General features: G+C 38.1%; 1 protein-coding gene and 1 long non-coding RNA gene across 2 annotated transcripts; one reads left to right on the top strand and one right to left on the bottom strand.

Annotated features, from left to right (window-relative positions):
• Positions 1–416: 416 nt before the first annotated feature.
• LOC133325483 (uncharacterized) lies at positions 417–6,434 on the bottom strand. Its single transcript, XM_061534226.1, has 2 exons — positions 5,304–6,434; positions 417–3,349 (listed from the first exon to the last, which is right to left on the bottom strand). The coding sequence occupies exon 2, from the start codon at positions 3,229–3,231 to the stop codon at positions 2,281–2,283; it is 951 nt and encodes a 316-aa protein (XP_061390210.1). The 5' UTR covers positions 3,232–3,349; positions 5,304–6,434; the 3' UTR covers positions 417–2,280.
• LOC133325484 (uncharacterized) lies at positions 423–7,717 on the top strand. The gene is made up of 4 exons (XR_009754164.1): positions 423–513; positions 561–622; positions 7,325–7,418; positions 7,497–7,717. It is a non-coding gene; the product is annotated as an uncharacterized LOC133325484 (long non-coding RNA).
• Positions 7,718–16,607: the final 8,890 nt, after the last annotated feature.

Below are 16,607 nucleotides of genomic sequence, written 5' to 3'. Positions count from 1 at the left end.
TTCTCGTCCGATTTTAAGTAAATGGTGCATCAAACTCCTCATGTCTGTCAGATTGACATGATATTTGCACAACGTACAAAATTGATAATAGGATAACGTAGTTGCGTTATCTAGAAGTACAGACATAGCTCAACGGATGTCCTATTGATATTAGTTTGAAGTCAATTTACATACTTTTGCCCCATTGTAGCAAACAAATGATATGTTTCTGGATTGATCTAAATCGATTCACATTTAGATAAATATCACATATTTTAGTTCATCCAATTTCATGTTAATAGTCCTGTTTAATATAACCATAGTGGTAAAGGGTATCATATAGTCGGCCCCGTCCGACTTTACTACTTTCCTTACTGGTAGCGGCAGCCCGATGACAGCACTCGAAGGTTGGCAGCAGCTAGGACGACACCCGCACGCAGAATGACGGCAGCAAAGCACAGCGGCAGCCCGATGACAGCACTCGAAGGTTGGCAGCAGCTAGGCACAGCGGTAGCCCGATGACAGCACTCGAAGGTTGGCAGCAGCTAGGCACAGCGGCAGCCCGATGACAGCACACGAAGAATAACGGCAGCCCGATGGCAGCACATGAAGAATAACGGCAGCCCGATGGCAGCACACGAAGGTTGGCAGCAGCTAGGCACAGCGACAGCCCAATGACAGCACGGGTCGAGGGAACGTTTAAAACCCCACTCAACCCTACCGACTGCTCTCACTGCGGTCTGAGAGAGGAGGGAACGTTAAAACCCCGCTGCACTCAACAGCCGAGACACTCACACAAACCTTAGAGCCGAGGGAACGTTAAAACCCCACTCAACTCTAAAGCCCACACCAACATATGTCTGGAGAGGGAAGGAACGTTAAAACCCCACTCCACTCAACAGCCGAGACACACACACAAAAACCTTAGAGCCAAGGGAACGTTAAAAACCCCACTTAACTCTCTAGACTACACAAACTAACTAAATTTACTGCCAAGGGAACGTTAAAAACCCCACTTAGCACAACAGCCATCCACAGAAGACTGTCCCGATTGTGTCGATTGCGCCTCCTTTTATACTGTTTCAGTGGCTCGATGTCGACTGATTATATTTTGACGCCGTACGGATCTCATCGTCGTTGTTCAGGGTTAGTCTATCATATGACCACTAGGGGGATCAGTTTGACCGTTAATTTCAAAAACAAAACCGAATACCATAAATTTCATATATTTTCTTTAAATAACTAGTAATTCAATTATTGTGTCACATAACATAAAACATGATTTCAAATAAAATATTAATACATTTATAATTCAAATATTTTATTTAATTTTGTGGCCCAAAAACAAGGTTCCGACTTTTGGCTCGTTACAAGGCCTCCCATCTCTCCCCTGATTTGTTTTCAATCTTATGTGGCTTCGTCTAGCCTGTTGCATATCAACAGGCGGAAGCCCATCGAATTGTTCAATTTAATATTCTCGCCTCCTCAATTTCTACGTCCTTTCAGCTAGCGTGAATTCGGGTGAATTTTGGAGCCTCCGTAGAGATTTTTGTGGAAGACCATCACTGCACCATTGGCCGTGACGGTAATTCGGTATTGTTGATCCCGTAGTCGGATTAATTTTCTCGCCCGTTTGCCCCTTTTGGACCTACTCAGGAATTTGACAATAATGTCCCGCAAGTCACTAGGATAGTTATCCGGTGGAACTTGGCTCCAAGTGTCATGACTGTTGCTAATTTGTTCCTTCCCTTCGGTGATGGAAGTTGTGCCTTGGCTTGGACGTTCTTTACCCTCTTCCGCATTCGGGACGAATATTTCTTCTAGGTAGTTTGGGTGGTGGCTAGCTGGTGCTACGTTGGCGCATAAGGGGACTTTTGATATTTCTGTGGGGGATGATGGTTCTCTCGGGTTGGTAAATGTGTTACTGGAAGTTATGAATGGTAGTTGGCATGGTATATATGATGAAGTTGATGATGAGGATACTATTGACTTTGAGTATGCCGAGGATGAAGTTGCTGATGGGGATGATGATGATTTTGAGGGTGACGAAGATGGACTCGCCAATGAGTATGACGTTTGCGAAAAACCTTGTCCCACTATTCCATCATCCTTCGTGTTTGTAAATGGCGTTCTCGGATTCTCGGCTACGGGCCTTTCAGTTACATTCACATTCCGTTTTGTCGCCATTTCTGGTTCAATCGAAATTCGAATAGGTGATGGAGTCTTTACTCCAACTATTGCGTGCCACTGCGTCCACCATTCCAGGTCTGGGGTTTCGGAAACGGTTACGAAACTGTTTACTTACGATCTTGAAGCTTCCTCGTCATTGTCGCTTGTTACTTGGGTGGCAGCTATGGTTTCTGAACTGTCAATTATGGGCTCCAAATCGGGCATTTGATCATATATACTTGGTTCTGCGGATAAGGCCTTACTAATTTCTTCTCCGTTGATGGCTAGTATCGGTGTTTTATCCTGATCCGGAACCAGCAATTTTACAGTGACAGTTCGTTCGTAGCATCTGAACCCCAAATAGCGATACTCACGATCTTTCTGCTCGATGAAACCCAAACCTTTCCTAGGCTTTGGACTTGGGCATTTGTAGTTTTCTTCATCGGACTCGGTGGATGATGGACTAGGAGGTGCTGTCGGCGACTTCTTCTCTATATTCTTATCCTCATACCCATAGAAGTTACGCCACTCATCTTCATCTATGTCTGAAACAGATGATTCGCCGCTCGTCTCCATCGGTGGTCGTGGAAGCGTGGATTGTTCGTCGGAGTAATTGGCAACATTTTTTCCCGGCGTGATCGGCAACTCGGAATATATGGAAGTAGTGGGTGTGTTTATATCGGACATATCGGTACTATCTTGAGTTGACTCACTGCATGATATGTATATTGGTGTTCGTGGTACCTCAGGATGTACGGTGGCATCATTCGGACGTGGTGAACCTTGCCTTTCTGTGCGCTTTTCATTATTTTTGCCATGTGTATCTGGGAATGTCGGGCGTACGTCTGCGATATTATTGGCTGTTTCTTCCATTCTAAAGAATATATGATCTTCGCCTCTTAGGGATGGAGGGCGATCCCGTTGTTTTGTACATCGTCTCGGTGCATTGCGGCTGGTACTCGGAATATCATCGTCATCAATAAAAATGGTTCGACGTCGCTGTGACTCTGCCCTCTCAAAGTGGGTACGGAATTTTTTCATCGCTTCCTTAAATTTTTTTGTCTTTGGACTATCTCCGTCCATAATCGCAGTGTGTTGTGAGATGTAGATAACAATTTCAGAACTTATCTTAAACACGTATTTGTTATTATATTTATATGTTTTCTTTCTTAAATTACTTTTTGGCTAATACCGTCATTGTCTAAAAGAAAAAAAAGAAAACAAAACAATGAAACACACAAACGGTCTAAATGATAGAGGAATATTAAGTTATAGATCTTCTACATAAAGCCTCTCCGAAATAATGTTTTAATTTATTCGAAATACTTCTTAAGACCACTGACATGCACTGTACGCATGTCCTTTTCGTTCGCCCTGACCACCACAATTACTGGTGATTTATATTTTTCCACCACATATGGGCCCCCATATTTCGGGGCCAGTTTCGCCGCAAAGTTATCGATGGCTCTTGATTGGGGGTGCAATCTAATAAGAACCTTTTCCCCAATTTTTGGTTTCCATGCCCGATGTCGGAGATTGTAGTGTCGTTTCTGATTTTGTGCTGCTTTGGCTAGATTTCGTCGGACTATTATAAATATTTCCCTTAATTCCAGTGCTCGGTCTTCAGGTAAAACTATTCTGGCACCTGTTCCAGCTGTAACTTGGTCGTATAAGGCCTGTGGTAGCCTAGGTTCACGGCCTTGTGTTAGAAATGCCGGGGAATATCCTGTGGATTCGGAGGCACTAGTATTAATAGCCAACATAATTTCAGGCAACGCGTCGTCCCATTTATTATGATGTTGCCGGGATACTTGCGCAATCATAGTCTTAACAGTTCTGTTAGTTCTTTCAGTAGGGTTCTCTTGGGGAGTATATGGCGCTGTTAGCTGGTGTTTTATGCCCATTTCCTTCAAGAATTTCTCCCACTTTGCACTGGTAAACTGGGCGCCATTATCCGTAATAATCATCTTTGGTACGCCATACCGGGAAATTATCCTCTCTCGACAACCTTTGATTAGACCATCCGTTGTGGCTTTTCTAAGGGGTATTAGTTCTGTCCATTTCGAGAAACGATCCATAATTACCAACAGCATCGAGTTTCCGTGAGTCGACCGCGGAAGAGGTCCCACGAAATCCGCACATATTGTGGCCCATGGTTCCTCGGGGACTCGAGTTAACATTTCGCCAGCCGGTTGTTGTTGGCTTGATTTATATTTTTGGCACGATGCACATTTTCTTACATATCGTTTTATATCCTGGAACATACCCGGCCAGAAGTATCGGTTAGCCACTTTGTGACTAGTTTTCCGCATGCCCAGGTGACCACCGGCGAGACTATCGTGATTTTCCTCTAGTACCCTCTCCCTGGATGTGATTGGTACACACAACTTCCACGGAGTGCAGTCGTCGTCGTTTACTTGCCGAGGTAAATGCCGATATACGTGGTCATCAATAAGGGTATAATCCGGATATTTTTTTGGATTCTTTACGATACCTTCCTTCAATTTGTCTATCCAAAGACATCCATTCTGACTTTCCTTGATGGTGGCTAATTCCAAAATCTCCACTGGTTGCCTCGAGAGTGTGTCTGCCACAACATTTTGTTTTCCTCTACGGTATTTCACAACGAAGGAATATTGTTGTACTTTCGACTGTCCGCAGCCAAGGGAATCTGCCAATAACCGTTTTTCAGATCTAAGCTACTTACAAATTTTGCATCTCTTAGCCGATTTAATATCGTGTCTATACGTGGCAATGGGTAGGCATCCGGTACAGACCTTTTATTTAATTGTCGAAAATCCATACACGTTCGCCAGTCTCCATTTTCCTTTTTTTACTAAAGTTATAGGGAAACTGTATGGACTTTTTGAGGGTTCAACACATCCTTGAACAATTAGCTTATTCACCTCTGCGTCTATGATTGCTTGCATGGCTGGATTTCGGGGAGCATACCTTAATTTTATGGGGCGATCATCCGTCATGACAATTTTATGTTCAGTTATATTGGAGAGCCCTTTTATCTGTTCGAAAAGTGGTATTTCTTCTGAAAAGAATTTTTGCATGACTCTTTGCTGCTCGTCACTTAATTGATTATTGTTTATTCTATTTTGGGGTAATATTTCCGCGGGTCGACCACATATAACTGCTTTTCTTACCTCTTTCTGGGTAGGGTTAGCCTCGCTGATCATGATACACTGTTCCGTTTGCCGTTCCGGTTCGTAGAGTGTCACGCTGAGTCCGGCACAATAAATCGTAGTGGGGAATCGCTTGAAAAATTCCAGACCAATGATGATATCTTCTTGGAATTTGGGCATTGTTAGGAATGGCATTTCTGTACTTTGGCTTCCAAAAATTACGTGGAGTGTAATTGACTTGGTAATATTAACAGCGGTCCCATCTGCAAGAATAACATTTGTTTGGTGTCGATTATACACTGGATTTTGCTTCAATTCTTCGGCTAACTCCTTTTTTATAAAACAACTTGTGGCCCCCGTGTCCACTGTAGCGGTTACTAGTCGTCCTTCAATGACCATTCTGGCGGTTAGTCGGTTTGCCTCGCATTTAAATGAAGTTTTGTAATTTCTTTTTGGGGCCGGCTCTTCCGTAGCCCAATAATTTCTTTCTATTCGGTGAGAGTTGGGTTTTGAATAATCTGCATTTCGATTGAAGTTCTGGTAATGGCGTGGTGGTTCATGTCGGACGGTATTCGGAATACTTTCCATGTCATCTGCTAGCTTAATCAATTCCGACAAGGAGTTAAAGTCTTTGCGTCTTATGTACCACTGGTATTCTGCTAGGGAATTTCTAAAAATACGTTCCAGCTTTTGTTCTTCCGTCATTTCCGCGTGTTGCATTAGCTTCTGGATGGCCAAGACGTACTCCTTGAAAAATTCCTTGGGTCTTTGTACCCTTTTTCTGATTTCGTCATCTAATTTTTCAAAATATCTTGGAGGTAAAAAGAAATTTAGGAAATCTTTCTTGAATTCTTTCCAGCTTATCCAGTGTCCGTTATTGTTCCTCAGCCATATGAGAGCCTTATCCTGAAAGAGTTCCGGCATAGTTTTTATAAGATGGTTTAATTCTACTCCGTAAATTAGCGCTAGTTCTTCTATGCGTTCTATAAACTCTATAGGATCCCTGCCCTGGTTAAATTTGATGTTCCACTTATGTATTTGATCAAGCAGGTTGACTGGACGCTGAATCGGACTATGCTCCGTTCCAGGAAGGTTAGCTAACGGAGGAACGTACTCGGTTTTCAGCGTTGATTCTTGGCTTTGCTGGTCTTCACTAGTTGGATCCATGGTTTGATAAACGGGGTAGGTTGATTTCTCAGCTTTTACTGGCGATTTATTGATTGTATCACTTGGGGAAATAGTAATCATCGGCAGTTTTGACGGAGAGCGGAAAGTTGATGTGGATGGAATGTTCCCGTTTTCATGTTTATTTTGCAATTCATGCAATCTTTTCCTTGTTGCTTCGTCGTGATCTTGATTTAAGAACTTCGCCCATCACTTACGAAGATCGTCCACTCTCCCAGTAGAATCTAGTTGAAATTCCATAAGATACGCCACTAGATCTTCTTGTTTCAAGGTGTATGCCCAGGATACTCGTAACATCTTTACTATTTTGTAATTCGGGTTTCCTTTGTTTTTTTTCACGAATTTATTTATTTTTACACCACGGAATGTTTATCACTGTCTCTAAAGTCTTGCTTCTTCTAGGTGTCAATATTTTATTATTATTTTTTTTTCTTCATTTAACACGTCTATAGATATTGTTGTTTTTTTCTCGCTCTTAAGGTTCCTGCTCGGGCGCCATTGTGACGACGTGTTTTCACTTTGAAGCTGGGATAGTTCAACGGAGGGCCAGGGTCGACACAAGAATTTATTTATGTTGTGGGACATATAAGAGAGGAAGACTGTTTATTTTTTTTTTTTATCAACGTTATAAAATTTATTGATTTCACTAAATTATTCATTTCACACATTTGTAGTTTTGATAACACACAACACACTGTAGCAGCACGGCGAGGACGACACCCGCACGCAGAATGACGGCAGCAAAGCACAGCGGCAGCCCGATGACAGGACTCGAAGGTTGGCAGCAGCTAGGACGACACCCGCACGCAGAATGACGGCAGCAAAGCACAGCGGCAGCCCGATGACAGCACTCGAAGGTTGGCAGCAGCTAGGCACAGCGGCAGCCCGATGACAGCACTCGAAGGTTGGCAGCAGCTAGGCACAGCGGTAGCCCGATGACAGCACTCGAAGGTTGGCAGCAGCTAGGCACAGCGGCAGCCCGATGACAGCACACGAAGAATAACGGCAGCCCGATGGCAGCACACGAAGAATAACGGCAGCCCGATGGCAGCACACGAAGGTTGGCAGTAGCTAGGCACAGCGGCAGCCCGATGACAGCACGGGTCGAGGGAACGTTTAAAACCCCACTCAACCCTACCGACTGCTCTCACTGCGGTCTGAGAGAGGAGGGAACGTTAAAACCCCGCTCCACTCAACAGCCGAGACACTCACACAAACCTTAGAGCCGAGGGAACGTTAAAACCCCACTCAACTCTAAAGCCCACACCAACATATGTCTGGAGAGGGAGGGAACGTTAAAAACCCACTCCACTCAACAGCCGAGACACACACACAAAAACCTTAGAGCCAAGGGAACGTTAAAAACCCCACTTAACTCTCTAGACTACACAAACTAACTAAATTTACTGCCAAGGGAACGTTAAAAACCCCACTTAGCACAACAGCCATCCACAGAAGACTGTCCCGATTGTGTCGATTGCGCCTCCTTTTATACTGTTTCAGTGGCTCGATGTCGACTGATTATATTTTGACGCCGTACGGATCTCATCGTCGTTGTTCAGGGTTAGTCTATCATATGACCACTAGGGGGATCAGTTTGACCGTTAATTTCAAAAACAAAACCGAATACCATAAATTTCATATATTTTCTTTAAATAACTAGTAATTCAATTATTGTGTCACATAACATAAAACATGATTTCAAATAAAATATTAATACATTTATAATTCAAATATTTTATTTAATTTTGTGGCCCAAAAACAAGGTTCCGACTTTTGGCTCGTCACAATTTTTTAACCGCTTTCTTAGTGAGATTCAATTGTTTCCACTTTGAATGACCACAGCTTTCCTTACAACTTTCCTGGTACTAAAATGTCGTGTCAAACTTAAATCGATTTTTTTTCTTTTTTAATGGAAACTCCAATACTCATTTCCAAGGCTTTACATCACTTCTGTTATTTCTCTTCATCGGTTTTGTATTCATGGAGTTTAGAAAGGATTTGTAGTGTCACCATGTATGCTTTGTGCAAGGCATACAAAAGACATAAACATGTTAGTAGAAGAAGAGCTAAATATAACGCAATGGGAAACAAGTGAAAAACAGATTTTTCCGCAGCCTTATTGTAAACTCTTTCACGCATATACTCTGGCTTACACAAACATAAACGTGTGTCATGGATTGGACTTTGAAGTCAGCTGGGCATCGTCTTTGCCGAACGGTCAACTGAGCCATAATTATGATAGATGATGAATAAATTAGCTTAATAATGGAAAAATTTGTCTTCTTCTATCTCAATTTCTGATTTGCATGAAATTAGTTTGCTTAGCATTTCTAAGAAACGATAAAAACTATCCCCTTTGTAGATAAATTTAAAATATAAATTCCTTCGGAATTAGCTTTCACATCATTGAGGTAGAGGATACGAAAAACACTAAAGAAAAAATTATGAAAATATCATTCAACAGACACAGTAACGAAATATATGAAAAGGACATTAGAAGGATCATCGTTGACACTTCTTGAAAATATCATTAAAATAAATCTAAATAAGGATAAGCAAAATAATTGAATGGCTTTAGGAAAACAGGAATGAGAAAATAAGTGCACATGACATGACCGGACTGAAGTTTAGACATCATCCGTACAGCTGATGGTGTAACACTATAGAGATCCAAACAGGTGTGGCTCTATTGAGATCCCTATAACTGTTGAGGAGTTCTTTAAAGGTTCAAATATATGTTGAGGGGCTCTGTACAGATCCGCATAGCTGAAGAGATGTACATGCCTATATAAAGAGAGGAGCTGTATAAGGGCCGTATGATGCTAAGATATTTCATAGAATTATGTACAGGGCAGAGATAAGCTCTATAGGGATCGTATAAATGATAAGGAGTTTTCTATGGTTCTTTGTATGCAAAGTTTCATGAATGTCTTGGTTAGAATCTCTATGAATTTACTTATATATAGTATATCCATAGAGAGTTCCATATAAGTGACTATAGAGATCAATATTGGTGGTCATTGAGGTTCATATTGGTCGTGAGGTATTCTGCTGTGAGACGATATAGGTAGATGATCCATGTAATATGACAGGCTGTTAGCATTATGGTTTGTTAGGCGCAAATATCTTTCTCCGATTATACGTATCCTCGTCTGTAGCAAAACCAAAGTATAATTTTTAAATTCAAATCGCATTTTTAACGATAAATTAACAACAAAAACATCTATGAGACTTATTGTTTTGTAGTTTGTTATGACCTCCTGCTGGACTTATGGGGTACCCAATTTATAAGTTTAGGGTGAAATCTATATTGCAAAGACTCTGAACTAACCATTATTTGCTTGCAGACCCCTCAACCGGTTTCTTAGGAAACCTGTTCCCATCTTCAAATATTAAAATATGTCCGACTTTCATTTTCAAATATTGCTCTGTAAAATACCCTTTACAGTACCACTTCTATCATTAGTACCATGCCATATCCGCAACTACTCGCCATACTGATGTTGACATATGTTTGATTTTAAATTTTACTCGCTTTATTCCAAGTTTTTTTTTTTTTTTTTTTTGGTATCCTGCTTAAACATTAATTCAGTGGACAATGGCTTAAAGTTGTCATGACATTGCCATGCCTTTTCCATTTTATCATTGTCCCTTTGATTCCTGCAGCGTACTGAATTAAGTCTAGAACGATGTGTGGTTAATTTTGTGAAAATCGGTTCAGATTTAGATATAGCTCCCATATATAGTGCACCAAAGTCCCTATATGTCCTTCGATTTGCACGAAATTTGGCATAGCGTACTGAATTGTGCCTAGAATGATGTGTTTTTAGTTTCGTGAAAATCGGTTCTGGTTTAGATATAGCTCCCATATATATCTTTGTCCGATTTTATATAAATGTTGCACCAAAATCCCTATATATTCTTGGATTTGCATGAATTTGTCATAGCGTGCTAAATTGTGTCGATAATGATGTGTGGTAAGTTTTAGATCGGTTCAGATTTCTATGTAGATCCCACATGTTCATATATATTCTTTCGATTTTACATAAATGGCGCTCCAAACTCATAATGGTTGTCCGATTAACACGAAATTTTGAACATGGTATCAAATTGGGACATGAATGACGTTACGGCGTTTTGTTGAAATTGGTGCAGATGCAGCCATAGCTTCCATATGTATTTCGAACGGATGTCTGATTGAAATAAATTTTTTATCTGTGTGGCGTACCGAATAGCGTGTATAAATTTTGCTATAAAACGTTTTCCATAAATTTGGCCCATGGTACGCAGACGACTCTAAATCTGCCCGAATGAAATTAAATTTATCATAGGTTGTAGAAAGACATGCGTATGTTCCTTCGAGGGAACATTGACATGCAAATGTAAAGATACATATGCGCAATATACCCAAATTGTCCTCTTTTAGGAGAGATTTAAAACAAATCCAAAATACAGAACGAGTGGACCGATATTCCCCATCTTCGAATTTGAATTATGTTTGGAAGAAGTAATAAGATGGGCAATGCTTGGATGCTGTTTGGATGAAATCAAAATTTTCTGAAACGGATTTGGTCCAAAGAAACTTGGGGTCTAGAACCTATACTTCGATGAGGCTGAGGGTATAATCATCCATTAAACATTTCTGAAATTTGTATTATGGTCTACATAATTTGTTTTTAGAAATGTCGGTATAGGTCCACTTTTTGGTAAGTTCCCTATATTTTCATTTCTAGTATCTGTCAGTATATCTATGGTGACGCTGGTAACGCTTTTTCACTTGTTTTAGTCTACGTTTTTCGCCGGATAACTTCGAAGACAAGTGACTTAATTTCGTGCTGTCATTGGTATGTAAATTTTCACTGAGACATCGGCAATTAAACATTTCTTTTATGCACAATTAACCTTTCGAAATTAGACCTTTCTTTGCTGTGACCTTCGTTCGAAGAGTTTTTCATTCGTTCGCGTTCGTCTGCTTTACAAATTGTTGAGTTAAATTAACATTTTCAACGCCCACATAATGACAGACATGCATACAACGACAGCATTCCCAAGTGTTGTCAATAAAATTTAAAGATTTTTTTGTTCGTGTCCCTTCATCACTTGGTCAGAAAAGAGAAAAAAAAAAACAACAAAGACTCCCAAACAAATAGCAAGACGAAGAAGAGAGGAAAAATGTGTTCCTTAAGTGATTTTGTTGTGATTTTCTTTTTCGCCAATCCCCTTTTTCCCCCTATTTGCAAAGTTCCGTTTAATTAATTTGTAATTGATTTCACTTTTCTTGCACTGCCATTCGTCGAATCTGTGAGCAGGGTGGAAGTAGTTGGTCAGTTTGTGTTGCCATCGACTGCCTTTGCCGTTTTTGGTTTATGAAGGGACATGGTCTTTAAAAATTTTCAAGGTTACGTTTTTGGTTGTATTTAACAAATTAATATTGAGTAATCTTTGGAAGTAAAGTAGTCATCTTGTGTTCTCATTTTTCGCCGAGATCAGTGAAAGAAAAAATGTAAAAGTCCCTTTTGTGTTATTATACGAAAGATAATTTAAATAATAAGTATTAAAATGAGATTTCTTTGTGTTTAATTATTCTTTGTTGTTTCTGATTTAATTCCTTTTTGATTGAAAATAACTTTTATCATCTTTGTTATTTGGAAAAGGGAAATAGAAAAAATATATAGGAGCTATATATAAATCTGAACCGATTTTCCGGAAACTTTACACACATTACTCCAGACTCACTTCAGTACACTATGTCAAATTTTGTGCAAATCGAAGTTCTATATGGGGCTATATCTAAATCTGAACCGATTTCCAGGAAACTTAACACACATCATTCTGGATCTAATCCATTTCGCTATGCCAAATTTCGGGCAAATCAAAAGATATTTAGGGACTTTGCTACACCATTTACTTTAAATCGTACGAAGATATATACGGGAGCTATATCTAAATCTGAACCGATTTTCAGGAAACTTAACATACATCATTCTAGACCTAATTCATTACTCTATGCCAAATTTCGTGCAAATCGAAAGATATATAGGGACTTTGGTACACTATTTACCTTAAATCGGACGAAAATATATATGGGAGATATATCTAAGTCTGAACCGATTTTTCCCAATTTCAATAGGGTTCGTCCTTGGGCCAATTAGGTGACCTGTGTCAAATTTCAGCCAAATCGGATCATAAATCCGACCTGTACTTTGTTAACAAAAATACATGGACGGACGGACAGACGGACACGCGTAAATCGACTCAGAAAGTGATTCTATGCATATTCTCAAAAGGAACCATGGGTCTATCTCGATTATTTTTGCCTGTTACAAACATAAGCACAAAGACATAATACCCTGTACCACAGTGTGGTGAAGGGTATAATAAGGAAGACCTTCACCGATTGGCTTTGTCCTAGTTCATACGAGAGCTATACACTCACAGAGAAACGTGTACAAATTTGGAATATATTGGGTTATTAGTTTTTGAGTTATCGTGCCCGCCATTCGTAAAAGAGAAAAACGCGTTTAAAGTTTGAGAAGCCCTTCAGCCGTCACTTGATGCTGACACTATAAATCGGCAGTATCTTCATGGGTTCTTGAGATTTTCAATTGAAATTTTGTAGGGACATTCTTTAATTAGTGTAGATTCGAATTATATCAACAAAAAATTTGACTCCGAGAATGGGAGTCTCCATTTTTGCACATAAATTCGCTATGTTCACCACACTATGGTACAGGGTATTATGTCTTTGTACATATGTTTGTAACAGACAAAAGAAAACGAGCTACATACATGGTTCCTTTAGAGAATATGCACTTTCTGAAGGAAGGACATGCATCGAGTCCTTCCGTCTGTCTATCTGTCTGTCCACGTTAAATTGTAAACACAGTATAGGTCGCATATATGATCCGAATTGGATTGATATAGATATGGAATGGAGTAGTAAACCTGTAACGTTGAGTTTTATACACCGATTTTTTATACCCTTCACCACACTGTGGTACAGGGTATTATGTCTTTGTGCATATGTTTGTAACAGGCAAAAGGAAACGAGATAGACACATGGTTCCTTTTGAGAATATGCCGTCCGTCCGTCCGCCCGTCTGTCTGTCGATGTAAAATTGTAAACAAAGTACAGGTCGCATTTATAATCCGAATTGGATGAAATTTAGCACAGGTCACTTATTTGGCCCAAGGACGAACCCTATTGAAATTGGGAAAAATCGGTTCAGATTTAGATATAGCTCCCATATATATATTTAACCGATTTAATGGAAACGGTCCCTATATATGTTTCGATTTGCACGAAATTTGGTACAGCCTAATCATTAAGGTCTAGAATGATGTCTGCCAAGTTTCGTAAAAATCGGTCCAGATTTAGATATAGGTCCCATATATAGTTTCGTCCGATTTCATGTAAATGGAAAAAGTACCTATATATTCTTCGAATTTCACGAAATTTGGTATAACGTACTGAATTGAGCCTAGAATGATATCTGCCAAGTTTCATGAAAATCGGTCCTTTTTTAGATATAGCTCCCATATATAGTTTCGTCCGATTTCATGTAAATGGTGCCCCAAAGTCTCTATATATCTTTCGATTTGCACGAAATTTGGTACACCCTAATCATTTAGGTCTAGAATGATGTCTGCCAAGTTTCGTGAAAATCGGTCCAGATTTAGATATAGCTCCCATATATAGTTTCGTCCGATTTCATGTAAATGGTGGACCAAAGTCCCTATATATCCTTCGATTTGCACGAAATTTGGCATAACGTACTTAATTGAGCCTAGAATTATGTCTGCCAAGTTTCATGAAAATCGGTCCTGATTTAGATATAGCTCCCATATATAGTGTCGTCCGATTTCATGTAAATGGTGCCCCAAAGTCTCTATATTTCTTTCGATTTGCACGAAATTTGGTACAGCCTAATCATTAAAAATTACTTTTATATGGTGGCTATACCAAAACATGGTTTGATATATTCCATATCTTAAATATTATGAATTTTGTTAAATCCACACAGAATTTTATTCTGATTAAGAATTTATATACTCTATAGGAACTACGGTAGGAACTCGTGACATTTTTTTTGCGTTTACCATCACAATTTTCATAATTTAGGTTGTACACTCTCACCACTCTTAAATATTTTAAAATATTTTAAATTTCCTTAAATTTCCTTCCCCCAAAATAACAGCTATTTTTTAAAATGCGAACAAAAAAATGTTCATGTTAGAGACATGGGACACCTATAGTGTCATATACCAATAGATTCGTATTGAGGAGCCCATTAAGGATATTGAGTGATCTTGAGAAAACACTCTCAGTTCCCATGTTAAGGCTTATTATACAACGGAAAAAATCAACGTAGATTTTTAACTGTCAAAAATGATTGTTATTTATTCCTTTAAAAATAAAACTCTTTTAGAGATTTTTATTTTTCCCGTCAAAAATAAAACTCCCAAACTGAGTTTTATTTTTTGACGGAAAAAATAAAACTCATTTTGGGAGTTTTATTTTTTCCGTCAAAAATAAAAGTCCTTTTGGGATTTTTATTTTTTCCGTCAGAAAATAAAACTTTTTTACGTAAAGAAGCTTATACAACTTGTAATCGGTTATAAAGTTACAATTTATAAATCACTGTCCTTATTACAATAAGTGTACACATAGTAATTAAGATCAACGGTAAAAAATATTTGTTATAAAATTTTAAAAAATTGTCTAGTGTACAAAATCATGGATAATAATTGAAGAATCATTCCCCTGACTATTAGGTCAAAGTTTATATAACTGGTACCAAACTCTATATGTTTATATACGTAAAAAGAGTTTTATTTCCTGACGGAAAAAATAAAACTCCCAAAAAGACTTTTATTTTTAACGGAAAAAATAAAAATCCCAAAAAGAGTTTTATTTTTAACGGACAATCATTTTAACAGTTAAAAATCAACGTTTATTTTTTTCCGTTAAAAAAAAATAATTAAAGTGGATTTTTTTATTAAGGCCACAGTTATTTTTTACGTGATTTTATATAACTTACGGTTATATAGCCGTTACGGTTCCTGGCAAATATATTTTCTATATTCTGTGATAAAAACATAAGTTTTTATTTGCCCCTACGCTAATTGTTTCTCACTTAAATATACATATATGTATGTGTTTAATTCTCATATGCGTTTCCAATTAACTGAAAATTTCATTTAATTAGAAGCAATTTGTTTGGTATGTAATTTTTGAAAACATTTTCCTAGAAGTATGCAATAATTTTGTAGCAGGGTGTAGATGGTATGCAATATAATTTTTGCAAAGTTTGCGTATATAAATCAAACCGATTGTCTGCCTTCACAATTCGTGAGAAAATTTAGTCGAATTTTTTATTTACCAGAAATTTTATATTACTAATAAGAAAAGTTATTTCTTGAATAGTTTTCATCTTCTTAATCAATGCCTCTCTTTTTCTCTTCTTCAACGAAATTCCTTCGGGTTTTTTGCTTCCAATGGCATTTCCATCTAATCAATTTGATTGACATTTAATACAAAAATATATTCCAGTAAACTGTTGCCTCTTTTGCCGAAAGAAAATTCAAAGAACTTGAAAATCTTAATTTAATGAGATTTTAATTAAATTGTAATTTATTAGAAATTCCTTTAAGTATACAAATCTATGTGTTAACAAAAATAAACTAATAAAATATGCTTTAATTTAAAGATATTTGTTTTGGTATGTAAATTATATATGAATTGCTTTTTTATTTTTTGAGAGAGGGATGAGCATAGAAGTTTGCAGAAAAATTTTTATATAAATAGCCAAGAAGTCGGAATTTTCCTATAGCTTTATTTTGTTCTAAATAAAGAAAACTTTTTTGTGAGGAGATTGAAAGAGCATAGCTGTACTTTATAGTTATAAATTTAGTTAAGCATTTAATCTAAAAATTTCATTAATTATTAAACTGATACCTGTGAGGATAAAAATAATTATATTGTGGAATATATTATAGGAATTGCAATGATAACTCAAAATACCGAATAAGAGTTAATTCGCTTGAGTTAATTTGAGTTGAACGAAAAAATATTTCCTACAAATCTTTATAAAATAATTCCCTTTTACAAATATGCAGGAATTGTTAGTTATCCCT

Source organism: Musca vetustissima, unplaced genomic scaffold (assembly GCF_032173495.1).
Source record: "Musca vetustissima isolate MV318-11 ecotype Yass unplaced genomic scaffold, APGP_CSIRO_Mvet_v1 utg204116, whole genome shotgun sequence".
NCBI lineage: Eukaryota > Metazoa > Arthropoda > Insecta > Diptera > Muscidae > Musca > Musca vetustissima.
This window is presented reverse-complemented; position numbering and strand designations above follow the sequence as displayed.